The following is a 16,983-nucleotide window of genomic DNA, read 5'->3' as shown; positions in this document are numbered from 1 at the left end:
CTCCGTTAAGAGCTTACCGGTTAGGCAGGTGCTGAGCCATTCATTAATGATATAAGTTGGCCAAGGTCTTTTCTGTCACTGAGCCTCAATGCCTCCTTTAAGGGACAGGGAGGTAATCATAGGACCTACCTCCCAGGATGGTTATTAGAATTTTAATTAGATAATGACCTAAAATGATGGTACGTAGACTTGGTAAGCCTTCAGTAGATGAGCTGTTAGTATTCAGATACTTGAATTTGCCTTAGATTGAAACTATCATTCTTCAGCCAGGCCATGCTCTCCCATGGCCTCCTCCGCACGGAGCAGCCACTGAACCTCTGCCCACCCCAGTTAGTCCTACAGGCAGCCTCCTGGCTCTCTAACCCTTGTCCATATGTCCACACTCCCATACTTTGGTGTTATGAGATGTGTGGCTGACCGTCCGCGGTGGGATGTTAATGCCCCACACCTCGTTCAATATTGTATTGAATTCTGAGGGCTTGCCAGGCATACGGTGTCCTTGAATCTCTCCATTGCTTTTTTTTTTTTTTTCTAATTTCAGATTTTACGCTGCAGAAATTGCCATCGGTCTGTTCTTCTTACAGAGCAAGGGCATCATTTACCGGTAAGTGAGCACCGCTACCCCTTCCATCCCCTCAGCTCCCTCAGCTCCTCCCCTCCCTGCCTCTTCTTTAACTGCTTTTAAAATTAGAATCTGTGGTGGGGGAGGAATCCTCCAGCCCTGACTTGGGCATGTGTTCTGCCAAGCAGCATCGCCCACTGCCCTGGCAAAGCTTGGGCAGCTCTGGGTGGTGGTGGAAGATCTCTGTGGACCCAGTGATAGTTCACAGCCTCAAACGTGAGACCATTTGCTGTACAAAGGGGACGCTCACCAGTGGGGGCCCAGTCCTTCCTTCCCTTGCCTTTAGACCCCAAAGGGGAGCAAGCAAAGACTCTCGGCTGGCAGGATATGATGGGTCCTATTCTTATGAAATGATTCTCTTTTTTTGCTATGTAACTACAATTTAGAAATGAATCTCTGAAATGCTTGCCCTGAAAGACAGGATTAAGTTCAGGACTTGGCATTTGCCCGGTTTTGGAGGAGCAAGTGTATGATCATAGCTGTATGAGTCATACCGTTTTATATTTCACGCAAGGCAGACTACTGAGCCTGAGGCTGCTATTTGTCAGTGAGTCTGGGGTGTACAATTCTCCTTACACCACATGGATGCAAATGACATAGGCAGTGCAGGCTCGGGATGGTTGGTTATGCAAGAGAGGCTGGCAGGGCCACGGGGCTTCCAAAGGGAATTTGGCACAGGTGAGGGTCTCCCTAAAAGATCCCGAAGACCGTAAGATTCCATGCCATTCATTGATTTGTCAGACGCCTATTAAAAACCTACTATGTGCTAGGCACTCTTCTAGATGGTGTGGAGGCAGCAGGGAAGAACAAGTTCTACCTTTTTAGAACTTCTGTTGTGGTGGGAAAGAGATACCGAAGCAGCAAAGATACAGTCTGTCAAGTAGCGAGAAAAAAGGAGCAGGGGAGGGGGCTGGCATGTGCCAGGTGGTGACAGGGGTGCTGGAGAATGCACAGGGTCGGGGTCTGGCAGGTTAGGGTGACCTGGAAGTCCTGGGCATCTTGCTGCAACTGAAGGACATGGGTGGGGCTAGAAAGCATAAAATGATAAGCCCTGGTGATCTCAAGGCAGATAATGGAGGGGAGGCTGTGGGCACTGGTAGATTGGAGACATGGAAGGTGGGCACCTTGCCAGCAGCCTTCAGAGTCCAGGGCCTTTTTCTAAACTCCTTGAAGTGGTGATCTGAATCTAGCAGGGGAAGGGACAATCATTCTGAGTACAGAATCCCTATTCCGCTTAGTTATTCCTGATAACGGAGGAATGAAGGTCAGGAAGAGGAGTGGTTCCACCTGGCGCATGGGCGATCTCAGTGAAGAAATAGAAAGACCAAGAAAAAGAAGAATTTAAACTGTAAATTGCATGCTCCTAGCCGTGTTTGCCCTCAACGACCCGGTATCACTGTGCAAGAGACACATCTAGGAAGACTCTTATTCCATTTCCTCTTTAATTACCATAGTGGGAGCATCTTGCGCCAAATGGAACTCTGGTGGTGGAGGGTACATGTTATCTTCCATATGACATGACCCCTAATTCAAACCAGTAACTTCAGCAGGAAGGATCATGGGGAATCATTCACTCTACATGATTTTCACCTTATGTGCTGACATTAGAACCTAAGAACCTAACTCTTGTACAGGGTGGGTCTTAGGTAGAATAGAACTGGCCACTGAGGATTGCTAAGAAATTAAATGTGGAGCTGCAAGTTTATTGAAAGAAAATCCAGTCCCAGGGGAGGGACTGGGAAAGGAAATAAAGTTTATTGTCAATTGGGTTGGGATTCAGGGCTGGGTTTCCAATCTAGTAGGGTCATGGTTTGGGGTCTGGGATCCAGAACTTTCACCATTCCAGTCATAAAATACAAATATTAGGTTTCGGTGCTAAGACTTTGCCTAACTCAAAGCTCTCTTTACTAACATATTCTCCCATTCTTCCTCAACTCTTCATACTTTTTAGGGGACATTTATCAGTCTTTTAAGGCATTCAGCATCTGAATCCCTTTCATTCATGTGTAGGAACAAAGTCTATCTCCTACTATACAGATTGAAAATGCCAGATAGTCTCACAACCTCCCTGCAGCCAAGGCAGACACACAATCCAGGCTTTGACACTTGTCATACTCACACAACACTATGAATTGGAAGGTAGTGACCAAGAAATGCAGAGGCTGTAGAATCGAGAGTGGCCATAGTAATCGGCTGCATCTACTTTCTGGAGGCATGAGAGGAAGCAGTTCTTAGCAACAATATCCAGAGTCCAGTGTTAGGCTTCATGGAACAAGATGTCTGTACCCAATGGTGGCTTCTGTGACATCTTCACTGGACCAGCTCTGCATTCCAATTAAGCATCATTCCTGGCTGCCTAGCCTCTAAATCTGGTTCTCCAGCCTCCTTGGAGATTCTGTGAACTCCCAATATCTTTTTAACAATCCCTTTCCAGGTTGAAATGGTCAGAGTTGATTTTCGTTGCTCACAATCAAAAACCTTGATTGAGACAGAGTTTTTGAAATTGATAATCAAATGAAAACCAGTAAAAAAAATTACATGACAGAAGATGTGTGGTTTTATAACATCGAGATGATCTTCATGTGGTGAATTCTTTCAAAATGTTACAAATCTCTCCCTCTTTCATTTAGATCTCTAGTTGGTTGGAGAATCTTAAGTAAAAGGGATGAGGAATTATGTTAGACTTGCCCTCTCTGAGGACCATGGCTGGAGATGTTGGGTACAGGGGAGACAAAGATCCTTTCAAGCTTCATGTCTTATTTATAGATCACCATTCCTGGGATGTGTGATGATTTTGCCTTTGATGGATTTCTGAAAATGTAAGCAATTGCTCCAGTCCCTTTTGAAGCAGAAATGAGGGATTATTAGATCAAACCAAAAAATACAGTAGGCTGTCAAAAATCATATGACAATGAATATGACTGGATTGTCTCCAGCTGCATAACCAACTGGCTCTTGGCACCTGAAGCTCTTTTTTTAAAGATTTTATTTATTTACTTATTTATTTTATTTATTTAGAGGGTGGTGGAGGGGCAGGGAAGAGGAAGGGAGAATCTCAAGCAGACTCCATGCTGAGTGCAGAGCCTGACATGGAGCTCAGTCTCATAACCCTCAGACCACGACCTGAGCCAGAATCGTGAGTCAGATGATTAACCAACTGAACCACCCAGGCGCCCCCTGAAGCTCCTTTACTATAACACATGAAGTTGTTATTACTTTCCTAGTTGCCCCAGCTGCTTGTTTGGGGGATTGTGGTCAAGCTGAGGGGGATGTCGTGGGTCTCTGTTAATCAATTCACATGTAGATCTGGCATGTTTAGGTGAAGCAGGTTGCTACAAAGTCCAGTTTAAGTTCTTAGCTGACATTCAGAGACCACTGTGGCTTGTAGATAAGCATGAAGGATTATTACGAGTGGTACCATGGTCAGCACCAAAGATCATGGTATTGCTGTTGGCAAATGGGATGCAAGTGGGCCTCGCCTTGGATGAACAGATCTCACAGACACAGATAGGAGATGCCAGTATGTTTTTTTCAGGTTGTATTCTCTTAGTCAAAGGTGATGACAGCAACTCAATTTGAACTAACTTGTTAAAAGAGATATTTTTTAGCTGACATTACTGAAAAGCCCAGGGAGCAGATCTGACTTTATGCCAGGATAGATCCAAGGGCTCAAATGATGTTACGAGTTTTCACTTTATCACCTTCCTGCTAGGTTCTGCTTTCTCTCTACTAGCTTATTCTCTATCTGATGACCCCTGGCACTTCTAGACTTATATTCTACCACTGAGCAATCCCAATGTAAAAAGAGTTCATCTCTTTCCTGACAGTACCAGCAAAAGTGCCAGAGCTGATGCTCAGTAGCTTTGATTAACTCATATTGGATCACATGGCCATTCCTGGAGCAATCACTGTGACCAACATTTCCAATGGCCAGGTTAGGCCCATACATCCAGTCCACTCATGGAGCCAAAAGCTGAGGTCAGCACCACTAGTCTTACATGGCTTGATAATCAGGGAAGGATGGTCCTTTGAAGGAATATTGGATTGCTGTCATCATAAGATGATAAAATAGGCAGGGACCACAGATGTCCAGCACCTAATGAAGATGATTTAAGATAGAGATCTGAATTGAATAGTAGACCCCATTACCTCTCAGGAAATTGGACTCTATTGAGATTGAGGAAGACTGGCCCATAGATCATCACTACTTACTGATACTAAAACACCAAGTGTTGATATTAGAGTAGATGTTTGGGGAAGAGGAAAGTGTGATGATATTGGAGTAATCCAATATGCTGGGAATATGCAAGCATTTCCAAAAATAAATAAGCTCTCCTCACCAACATGGATGAAATAAAAGAATGTAAGTATAGCACATATCCTTTATGTTAAAGCTCAGATGTTACCTTCATGGAGGTGACACTTTCCTGGCATCCTGTTTACAGAAACCTACCCCAGTTACTAACTCATCATCCTCATTTTCTTTATAGTGCCCATCAAAATCTGTAATAATCATAATAATCACACAATAAATTGTAGATATGAACATTTGTTAATTGTCTTTTTCCCTCTACTGGAATTTCATCTGAATAAGAGCAAAATGTTTGTTTATCTTGTTCACAGTATATCCCTAGCTCCAAGCATAGTGCCTGTCACAAAGGAGGTGTGCAACACTTTTTTTTTTTTTGATTGAAAGAATCAATGGGAACTCTTGGGTCATGTCTTAGGAATCAGCCTAGGGGAGCTTAGAGAACTTGAAGCTAACTAAGATTCTTTCCATCTGCTTCCCCGCCCCCCCGTGAACTCCAGAGATATTTGCAAAAATAGTAATAGTTTTGTGAAAAATATATCTTACTATGAAATATAAGGGCTCCTGAAAGTACAAGGGCTAACTCTTGAACTGCTCCTGGATAGAAGCCTCTATGGATGCTCTGCTCCTTATTTAGCTGTCTATGGATCTCTCTCTTCTCAGAGCTGCTGTCTCATTGTGTCCTTGTGAGATGCTTGGCACAGTTGGATCTGTAGAAGAAGAAAAACCCACAAGTCTGTGGACCCCTCTTTATTTACCAGATTATAAACTATTGGAGGGCAAGTGCTGGTTTATACTCCCCTCTGTGCTTCCCCAACACCTTAGCACAGTGTTTTGTGTGTCACGAGTGGCTGTTGGCTTGAAGTAAAAAACATTTGTTAAACCCTTAAATTTTTATATCTGCTGCAGTGACCTCAAACTTGACAATGTGATGCTGGATTCAGAGGGCCACATCAAGATTGCTGATTTTGGCATGTGTAAGGAAAACATCTGGGATGGGGTGACCACCAAGACATTCTGTGGCACTCCAGACTACATCGCCCCTGAGGTGAGAGCTGATGGGACCCCTAATACATGTCCTTGTTTTACTGGAGTCTCTCCTGTGCCCTAGATGACCATGTCAGAGTTGGGAAAAGTCCAGGAGGGTACCTGGCAAGCAAACCTCAGGCTAGTCCTTCTCCTGTACTCTAAATCATTCCTTTGAGATCACACATGCAAATTAATTTAGCACGCATCCAGAAGCTCAGGCCCAAAATACATCAAGGTTTGGGGGAAATTTTAAATAAAACTCAAAAAGAACCATCCACCACACATCAGGAAAATTCTTCAAGCTGCTATGGCTCATGGCCATATGATACTGCCTAATTATGACATTGAAATGTTTGTTAAGAGGAAGGAAGGAGAGACGAAGAGGGCTTTCCTGAACTGACATATGACACAGGATCTGTGTACTGATACTCAACCCTGAAAGACTTAGAATTTTTCTCTTTGTGAGTAAGATATAAATGAAAGAGAAAAGAGTTAATTCTACTGCCTCCCCCTCCCTTCCCAAAGGAAACGGTCAGTTGCAGAATGGATTTCCCCAACATGTCATGGTACAGAATCTGTGCCAGATGATAGCCTTCCTTTTTCTCTGAATTGGTGCTTAGGGAAGTGGCATTTTGCAATCTGTTACTAGATTTTTAAGGAAAGGAACTGAGGATGTGGCACAGAGTCTTGGAAATGGGTATTCTAGAATTCTTTTCTTGACTGTCAGTCACTTATTTGGAACAATGGTGATGGGAGGCCCCATGTAGCTAAATAATTTGGCACAAATTTTAAAACCTGCATACTCTTTACCAAAACAGTTCTTCTAGGAACTTAGCTTGCCACACACATACTCAATGCACACGCACACAGTGAAATGATATGTGTTCAAAGTCTTTTCTTTGTTCCAGTGCTATTTTTAAATAATGAAAAATAAGAAACAACCTTCATGACTATCAATAAAAGAATGGTTAGCTAAAATATGCTACATTCACATTGAGAAGTACCATGCAGCTCTTATAAAGATCAGAGTACATCCGTATGTACTAACCTGAACAATGTCAATCAAGGAATGGACAATAGACCGAATTATTTATAGTACTAAATACCACAATAATTCAATTCAAAAGAGTAAATTAGATCTATATGTAGATATGGAAAGATTTTTGAGTCATATTGTTAAGAGAAAGAAATCAATAGTGAACAACTGTATGCCAACAAGCTGGACAACCTAGAGAAAATGGAAAAGTTTTAAAAACATGCAACTTAATAAGACTGAATCAGGAAGAAATAGAAAATCTGAATAGACCAATTACTAGTAAGGAGGTTGAATTAGTAATCAAAAATCTCCCAATGAAGAAAAGCCCAGGACTAGATTGCTTCACTGGTGAATTTTACCAAGCATCTAAAGAAGAGTTAACACCGATCTTTCTCAAATTTTCTGAAAAATCAGAGGAGGAAGACTCCAAGCTATTTTTACAACACTGGCATTATTCTAATACCAAAAACAGAAAAGGACACTACTAGAAAAGAAAACCACAGGCCAATATCCCTGATGGATATAGATACAAAATTCTCAATAAAATACTGGTCGATTGAATTCAGGAGCACATTAAAATATCATTCACCATGATCAAGTGGGATTTATCCCTGGGATACAAGGATGACTCAACATATGCAAATCAATCATTGTAATACATCGCTAATAGGATAAAAGAAAAGAATCACATCATTTCAAGAGATGCAGAAAAAGCAGGGATAAGATAAGGGTGTCCATTCACACTGCTCCTATGCAGCACAGTACTAGAAGTCCTAACTAGAGCAATCAGGCAAGAAAAAAATAAAAGTATTGGAATTGGAAAGGAAAAAGTAAAAATGGTCTCTATTGGCATATGACATGATTTTATATGTAGAAAATCCTAAAGACTCAACTAAAACTGTTAGATCTAATTAATGAATTCAGTAAAGTTACAAGATACAATATTAGTATACAAATATCAGTATCATTTCTATACATTAACAACAATTTTCTGAAAATGAAATAAAGAAATGGATCCCATTTACAATAGCATCAAAAATAATAAAATAGGAATAAACTTAACTAAGAAGGTGAATCATAAGATATTCATAATCAAAACTATAAGATATTGCTGAAAGAAATTAAAGAAGATATAAATAAATGGCAAGACATCCCATGTTCATGAATTAGAAGAATGAATATTGTTAAAATGTCCATACTACCAAAAGCCATCAATAGATTCAATGCAATCTCTATCAAGTTTTCAGCTGCATCTTTGACAGAAGTACAAAAAACACTGCCCAAATTTATGTGGAGCCACAAAAGACCCTGAATAGCCAAAGAAATAAAGAAAGGGGTGCCTGAGTGGCTCAGTCGGTTAAGCGCCAGACTCTTGATTTTGGGTCAGGTCATGATCAGGATCATGAGATGGAACCCCATGTCAGGCTCCATGCTGGGAACCTGCTTAAGATTCTCTCCCTCTCCCACCTCCCCACTCATATGCACTCTATCTTGCTATCTAAAAAAAAGAAAAAAAAAAGAAATGAGAAAGAAGAACAAAGCAGGACATTATACTATCAATTTGAAGCTATATTATAAAGCTATAGTCATCAAAACAATATGGTACTGGCATAAAAACAGCTAAATAGATGAACAGAACAGAATCGAGAGCCCAGAACAAAATCTAAGCATATATAGTCAATTGTTTGACAAGAAAGCTAAGAATACTCAAAGGAGAAGACAGTCTCTTTAATAAATGGTGCTGAGATAATTGGGTGTCCATATATAAAACAATGAGACCGGACCCATATCTTACATCACTCACAACAATTAACTCAAAATGGATTAATGGCTTAAATGTAAGACCTGAAAACCATGAAACTCCTAGAAGAAAACATAGGACAAAGCTTCTTAACATGGATCTTGGTCATAATTTTTTGGATACAACATCTAAAGCCCAAACAACAAAATCAAAATAAGTGTGACCACATCAAATTAAAAATCTTCTGCACAGCAAAAGAAACCACCAACAAAGTGAGAAGAGAACCAATGGAATGGGAAAAAGTATTTGCAAACCGTATATCTGATAAGGGGCCAATATCCAAAACATATAAGGAACTCCTACAACTCAACAGCAACAAAAGAAGTAACCCAATTAAAAAATGGGCAAAGCGGGATCCCTGGGTGGCGCAGTGGTTTGGCGCCTGCCTTTGGCCCAGGGCGCGATCCTGGAGACCCGGGATCGAATCCCACATCGGGCTCCCGGTGCATGGAGCCTGCTTCTCCCTCTGCCTGTGTCTCTGCCTCTCTCTCTCTCTCTCTCTGTGACTATCATAAATTAAAAAAAAAATGGGCAAAGGATCTGAATAGACATTTCTCCAAAAATTAAAAAAAAAAAAACATTCGAAAGACCAACAGGTACATGAAAAGTTGCTCAACATCACTGGTCATTAGGGACATGCAAATTAAAACCACAATGAGATTATCCCATCACACCTGTTAGGATGGCCATCATCCAAAAGATAAGGGATAGCAAGTACTGGTGAAGGTGGGGAGAAGAAGGAACGCTTGGGTGCTGTTGGTGGAAATGTGAATTGGTACGGCCATTCTGGAAAACAGTGTGGAGGATCTTCAAAAAAATTAAAAATAGAGGTACTATATGACCCAGGCATTCCACTTCTGGGAATATACCCAAAGGGAAAAGAACCCCACACATACTAACTCAAAAAAATATCTGCACTCCCATGTTTCTTGAAGCATTATTTACAAGACATGTAAACAATGCAAGTGTCCATCGATGGATAAATGGATGAAAGGAGTTGTGGTATATATACATACACAACGAACTAGTATTTGGCTATAAAATATGAGGAAATCCTACTGTTTGCTACAACATAGATGGACTGTGAAGGCATTATGCTAAGTGAAATATGTCAGAAACAGAAAGACAAATAGTGTATGATCTCACTTAGATGTGGAATCTTAAAAAGAGAAAAAAATAAAGCCAAACTCACAGAAAAAGAGATCAGACTTATGGTTCACAGAGGTGGAAGGGCGATTGTGAGAGGATGGTCAAAAGTACAAACTTCTAGCTATAAGATAAATAAGTACTAAAAATATAATGTACAGCATGATACCTATAGCAAATACTGCTGTATGATATGTAAGAAAGTTAAGAAAATAAATACTAAGAGTTCTCATCACAAGGGAGCAAACTTTTCCTTCTTCCTTTTTATGGTATCTAAATGAGACAGTGGATGTTAGTTGAACTTACCTTATTTTCACACTATATGTAAATCAAACCATCATGCTGTATGCTTTAAACTTACACAGTAATGTATGTCAGTTATTTATGGATAAAACCAGAGGAAAAATCAAGGTACAGAATGTTAAATACAGCATGATACCATATATTGAAAACAACAACAATACATGGAACACTGCTATATGAGTATGTAGAGACACAGTAAAAGCATAGAAAACCTGGAAGTTAACAGACTGATTTTATAACATTGGTTACCTCTGAGGGTAAGAGCTGTACAGAGAAATTTAGCTCAATCTGTATACTGTGTAAATTTTTCACAAGGTAAACATTTATGTATTACTTGAATAATTAAAAGTAATTTTTTAAAAAAAGTCCTTTATAGACTATTGACAGAAGAGCATTCCTGTGAAACCGTTCAAAGCCAAAATGGCATGAAGCAAAGAAGCAGGGTTTATTTTTATTTTTATTTTTATTTTATTTAATTATTTATGAGAGACACAGAGAGAGAGGCAGAGACACAGGCAGAAGAAGCAGGTTCCCTGCAGGGAGTCCCATGCAGGACTCCATCCCAGGACCCCGGGATCACGCCCTGAGCTGGAGGCAGATGCTCAACCACTGAGCCACCCAGGTGTCCCCAAAGAAGCAGTTTTATAGCAATAGCAGTTTTACATGGTAAAAAACATTTTAACGTTTTCAGACCCAAAAATTAACCTCTCTCAGGCCTTTCTGATACCTTACGACATATCTGTCTAGTGGATGCATAACAGATGCTCACACAACTCAAAGATATGGCTGCTTGGTGCCAGGTATAGTTCCTTGAGAAGGAGCTTGGCGGTGCCACTCTTGCTGCCTCCGTAATGGCTCCCTACAAACCAAACGCCGAACTCTATTTTTGCTCTTTGCCTTTATCGTAAAAGCAAAAGTCCTCTTTGGATTTCTTTCATTTAAGGAAAATAGGTACTAATGTGGGTCTTTTGTAAGGGCGAAGTAGCGGAACCCAAACTTTTATAAAGCAGGGGACACCTGTGTTAGAATGCAGTGGTGTTTGCCCTGCGTGCCCTACCTTGCTGTATTATCATTAGTACTTAGGGCATCAGACAATTCCTTGATCTGCCATGAGCTCTGTTGTCTCAGATTCAAAACTCACTGCACTTGACTGTCACCCAGGGTCCTTTTAAAAATGTAGGCTACCCAGGCACTACCCTGGATCAACTGAATCTGAATCTCTGCAGGAAGGACCCCCCTATCTGTGATTTTCCAGAACTCCCTGTGGTTGCAATGCAGGAGGCACCTGGAATTGTGTTCCTGGGGAAGCCGCTCCCTCCTCAGCCCTTTGATGGAAGGAATAATCGAGGAGGATCCGGATCTGGCTTTCACCCTGGCTTTGCCATTAACTAACCACCTCACCTTCTGGCAACTTCTTTCACCTCCCAGGCTCTATTTTCCTTTGTAAAAGGATTAACTTGTTAGGTTGTCATGAGGATCAAAGAAGACATGAAGTACTTTAAAAGTGTGAAAACACTTTCAGTAAGTGTTCTCACAGAAAGCTTCCCTCTCTTACAGTTTAATTCTCCTCAAAGGGTGTTTCTGACTTTAGGGTGGAAGCAGAGGTGGCAACAAATGGACATTCATTTTATAGCCAACTTTGCTCAGACACATTCATTGAGTAAAACAATCACCGAATGAGAAAACCTTCTAGTTACGGCTAACATTTTGAGGACGTGATGTGTGAGAGGCACACGTTTCTCTTTCGTCCTCCCAAAACCCTGTGACATAGATATTACAAAATTCCTTTAGTAGGGGAGGAAACCGAGACATCAAGAAGTTAACCTCCCCCAGGGTCATACAATTCAGAAACAGTAGTCAGGATTCAAGGTCTGGACGGTCTGACTCTCACGCCTCCACCCTGAACCTTTGCTAATACATCACCTTTTAAACCCATTAATACAGTTAGTTTTACCCACCTGTGATTTGAAAGAGGAATGGTCATATGGCTTTTCTAGACTTTGCTCTGCTCTGGCAATTTGGTACTAAGTATCAAAAACCGTAAAACTATGAATACCGTTGCAGAAGACATGAACGGACTTTTTTCCAAAGAAGATATCCAGGTGGCCAATAGACACGTGAAAAGATGCCCAACATCACTCAGCATCAGGGAAATGCAAATCAAAACTACAATGAGATACCACCTCATACCTGTCAGAATGGCTAAAATCAACAACACAAGGAAACAACAGGTGTTGGTGAGGATGTGGAGAAAGGGGAACACTCTTCCACTGTTGGTGGGAATGCAAATGGGTGCAGCCAACGTGGAAAACAGTATGGCGGTTCACCAAAAAATTAATAATAGAATTACCCTATGATGCAGTCATTGCACTAATGGATATTTACCCCCAAAATACAAGAACACTAATTCAAAGGGATACATACACTTCTGTGTGTTACAACATTATTTGCAATAGCCAAACTAAGGAAGTAGCCCAAGCATCCAAATATTATTCGCCATAAAAAAAGAATTCCACATGTTGAAGTGTTTATGCTCATGTTAAATGCACACATGTGCACACTCTACTATATATTAATAAAAAAGACTCCAAGAGGAAATAGACCAAAGAGCTATCATAATCTTTCTCTTGATGGATGATTAGGAGTGATTTTAATTGTGTTTTCTTAGCTTGTCTGTATTTTTATTTAATTATTTATTGCTTATCTATGTTTTTAAATAAATAGTAAAATAGCAAGAGCACTATTCCATCTTTTTAACTTAAAATTTTTTAATTGGAGTAAAAATAAAATTGACCGTTGTAACAGTTTCTTAGTGTACAGTTCAGTGGTGTTAAGCGCATTCCCATTGTTGTGTAAATGATATTACTTTCGTAATGAGAAACAAAGACGGTTGAAGATGCCACACTCACTGTATTAAAATGAAAAATAACACACTGTGCTAAGTGCTTTGAAAAGGCAGTGTGACACCCACAGATGTTTTCCCCCGCCCGCAAGTCCCCCATAGATGAGATCCATCTTCCTAAGGTGGATAAGTGGGCACTATGCTCCTTGGGTCACTCCATTTGACAGTATCCCCCATCTGGGACTGTAACAGCCGATTTAATCTCTCACAGTTGGCAGATGACAGGCAAAGGAAGAACTCTCCCTCCACCTCCGAGCCCCAAGAGGCTCCACTCTTATGTAAAAGAAGTGAGTATTCAGTCTCTAGCCATGGGAAGAACCTGCCTGCCTCCCTGATGGAATGCCTTCTGTTTTCCAGATAATCGCCTATCAGCCCTATGGGAAGTCTGTGGATTGGTGGGCATTCGGAGTCCTGCTGTATGAAATGTTGGCTGGGCAGGTAATTGAATTTTAAGTGATTTTTAAGAAAGTTTCTCCCCCACCCCCAATCTGCCTGGTTTCTTTAGAAGAAAGGTGTCAGTTTGATACCAGCTCATAGATCAGAACCCCTGTGACTTCCGTGCCCTTGGGGTTACCCTAGTCTTTTGACTGTTTTTCCTCATCTTCTCCCTGGAAGCCCCCAGGTGTGGGACAGTGGTTTGGGGCAATTGGGGAGGGTCAGGCAGGAGGACCCCTGTCTTCCCACACTCCTCTGTCCCACAGGCACCCTTTGAAGGGGAGGATGAGGATGAGCTCTTCCAGTCCATCATGGAACACAATGTGGCTTACCCAAAGTCCATGTCCAAGGAAGCTGTGGCCATCTGCAAAGGGGTGAGTAAGCCCCTGGAAGCTTGCTGCCAGGACCACCAAATGCAGAGGTGAAAGGTGTGCCCTGCCTGAGGATGCCTCACCCAGGGAAGGGGTGGAATGGATACTGAACTCTACCCCTCACCCCACGTCCCTGCTGGTGCTCTTGGTGTGGACTTGCTACCGCTCAGAGCAAAGGGAGCTTTTTCCCAATCTGTACAAAAGTACCGGAGAGGTCTGGTGGCAACAGTATCTTGCTGCTGGCTGGGCTCCAGGCTCTAGCCTGCATCGGGGAATGCATATTGGATGAATGAGATAGGAAACACCACAGAGGCCTTGCCAGAGAGCTGGAACCCATGGGAAGGTGTGCGAGAGGCCTGCAGCATGGACCTGACAACCTTGCCCTGCTCTGCTGCTTATGGCTAATTGTAGCAGCGTTAAAATTCATCCTAAGAAAATACACGAAATACTGAATTTAAGGGATTCTCTGGATAAGCTGACCCAAATTTAGTGTCTTCAGACCCCCAGTCTCTCCCTCTACCCCACAAATGGCTGAAAAGCATTGTACATTTTGTACATGGCAGTGGATATAAATACAGGGCACATGTTTGCTGGTGAGGATTCTTCTGTTATGCATCTTGCATTAGGCCAGGAGGGTGAGTCCCTGGAGATCAGTGATCCTCACTTTTGGTGCCATCAGGATGACCTGATGTACTTCTTCAGATTGTACATAACCTCAAGCTCCCCCTAGACATCTGCATTTTGCAAAAGTCCCTGTGTGGCTTGAAAACCACTGCCCTTAAGCCTGTTATCCAAATGCGGTAGCATTTAACTCTAATGGAGGTGTATTAGAGCAATGCTATGAGGGCCCCCAGAGAATATGGCTGACAGATGCTGCCTTTATAAAATATTCATTCTTTCACCAGTTGGGGGGATAGGTGTGTTTTCAAGATTAGGGCATGGCCATGCCTCCCCAGTGTGTTCCCACCAGTGTATCTGAAGAAACCAGGGCAGCTGGTCCTAGATCCTTGGAGTTTTTGCAGATTTCCCACTGCCCAATCCAGCCCTGCTCTTCCTGGCCCCAGTCAGATGCTCGGTGAGCTGGCATGGGTGCAGAAAAGCTGGAAAACTCAAACAGTGTGTGATAGCTGGGTCAAACTCTTGGTCTAGAGCACCTTGTCAGCACCACCTAGATTCTCACTCTTGGTGAATCACCTAAGCTTTTGTTTCAGCTGCATAGAGTAAGATACAAATATCCCTGGGGAAACCACATGTGAATTAGTCTCAGTCCCTCAGAGAATGGAGACCCAGAGGTTCATTAGGAGCTTAAGAGCGGCTTATTAAAAAAATGAGCGGGGAAGCACAATGTGAGGCCAGTGAGACCCCTGTAGACATATTCTCATGGGGGAGGAAGAATGAGTGGAGGTCATATACCAAGCTTTTAGTTTGTTTAATAATTGCCAACACTGAAACAGCAGGGGATTTCCCATAAACAATTAGCTTTCCAGTTTTCCTGGAAAAATCTGATCTCGCCATGCTGGTCTGTCATTCCTATAACGGATCAGCCAGCTGGTTGGGAAGCCCATGTCCCCTTAAGATAGGTCATGCCCGGGAACCCTGGGTGGCGCAGAGGTTTAGCGCCTGCCTTTGGCCCAGGGTGCGATCCTGGAGACCCGGGATCAAATCAAATCCCATGTCGGGCTCCCGGTGCATGGAGCCTGCTTCTCCCTCTGCCTATGTCTCTGCCTCTCTCTCTCTCTCTCTGTGACTATCATAAATAAATAAAAAGAATAGGAGCTGCAATTCCTTAAAAAAAAAAAAAAAGATAGGTCATGCCCTTTCCAATTTGCAGAAATTTCCATCTTGCCTACTTCCATCTGGGTTCAAATCCTGGTCCTGGCATTATTAGCACTATGTCTGTGGGTAAGTCCCTCAACCTTGCCTGTGGATTGAGAATAATGATAGTACTCCATACAGGATTCATTGATGATTCAGTGAGTTAATACAGTGAATCCCTTAACAACAGAGCCCGGTGTTCTGATCCAAAACCCATGGGACATTATTATGATTATTATTATAATGCTGTACACTACTGTGTTACATGCCAGGCCTCTCTTGGCATTTAAGTATGCATACACGGCGATAGGAATTTTCAGGTGAGGGTTTTGGCAGATGGAGACCCTTTGCACATCTCAACACTTCCACTTCCTCAGTATGTGGTCCTCCTTTGCACGTCTGGGCTTCTGTTTCTTTAGCTCTGAAAATAGAATAATAATACTCACCGAACAGAGTTTTTTGAGAGCATTAAATCAGGCAACAGAAAGCTCCTAGTGTGGTATTGGTGCATAGTAGGTGCTTAATTAATACATGCTCAAAATCTTCCCCTTCACAACTCTGCCCTGCCTGGACAGCTGGGGGTTCTAAGTGGGTCATGGAGGAGAGAGGATTTTCCAGGTCAGCTGCATTCAGCTTCAGCTCCAATTAGCGGTTTCCCTGGTAGAGCAGATTTCTATTAATTTAGGACCCATAACCTTCAGGATTAACTGGGGTGACTCTCTTACCACTGGGTTCCAGGGCCTTTCTGAGTTGAGTGGGCTGAGTCCAGTGTGGGTCCTTTCTTCAATGCTAAGGCTCCAAAGAAGAGGTGATGCTCAAGCCAACAGCAAATGCTTCCTCCCAAACAGCGGGCCCCAGGGGATGCGTCTGGGAGGTGATCAGAGATCGGAACAGTGATTAAATCCAGCTGTCTGCATGGCTTCAAGCACATCAGCTCAGAGTGCAGTAACTGGGCGGAGACTCACATTAGTGCTGGATGATTCTGCAGTGGCTTTTCTTCACTTGGCATCCTCGTCCTTACACGGAAATTAAGCTAGGCTTTTGAAAACCGTTCCATTCTGATTGAAAAGTCCTTTATACATCCATCCCATTAAAGGACCTATTTTCTACCAGAAAAAAAAAACAACAATTAGTATAACTTTGCTCGGATTGCCACTCCCATTTTGAACAAACGTAAAGCAGACAGAAGCCCCAGTTGGCCACACATTAGCATG

The 16,983-nt window shown here is 42.2% G+C and overlaps 1 protein-coding gene across 2 annotated transcripts in view; it reads left to right on the top strand.

Moving 5' to 3' along the window:
* The window catches only part of PRKCB (protein kinase C beta), a 325,066-nt gene that overhangs the window by 276,970 nt on the left and 31,113 nt on the right, over positions 1-16,983 (top strand). For both annotated transcript variants that reach the window (XM_025416163.3, XM_025416162.3), the window contains exons 12-15: positions 542-604; positions 5,841-5,979; positions 13,506-13,586; positions 13,850-13,957. In XM_025416163.3, coding sequence (XP_025271948.1) covers positions 542-604; positions 5,841-5,979; positions 13,506-13,586; positions 13,850-13,957 — 391 coding nt within the window. The remainder of the gene's footprint in view (positions 1-541; positions 605-5,840; positions 5,980-13,505; positions 13,587-13,849; positions 13,958-16,983) is intronic.

The sequence above is a fragment of the Canis lupus genome, chromosome 6, assembly GCF_003254725.2.
Source record: "Canis lupus dingo isolate Sandy chromosome 6, ASM325472v2, whole genome shotgun sequence".
Classification (NCBI taxonomy): Eukaryota; Metazoa; Chordata; class Mammalia; order Carnivora; family Canidae; genus Canis; species Canis lupus.
The sequence above is the reverse complement of the archived record's forward strand: the minus strand, read 5'-3'. Positions and strand labels throughout refer to the sequence as shown.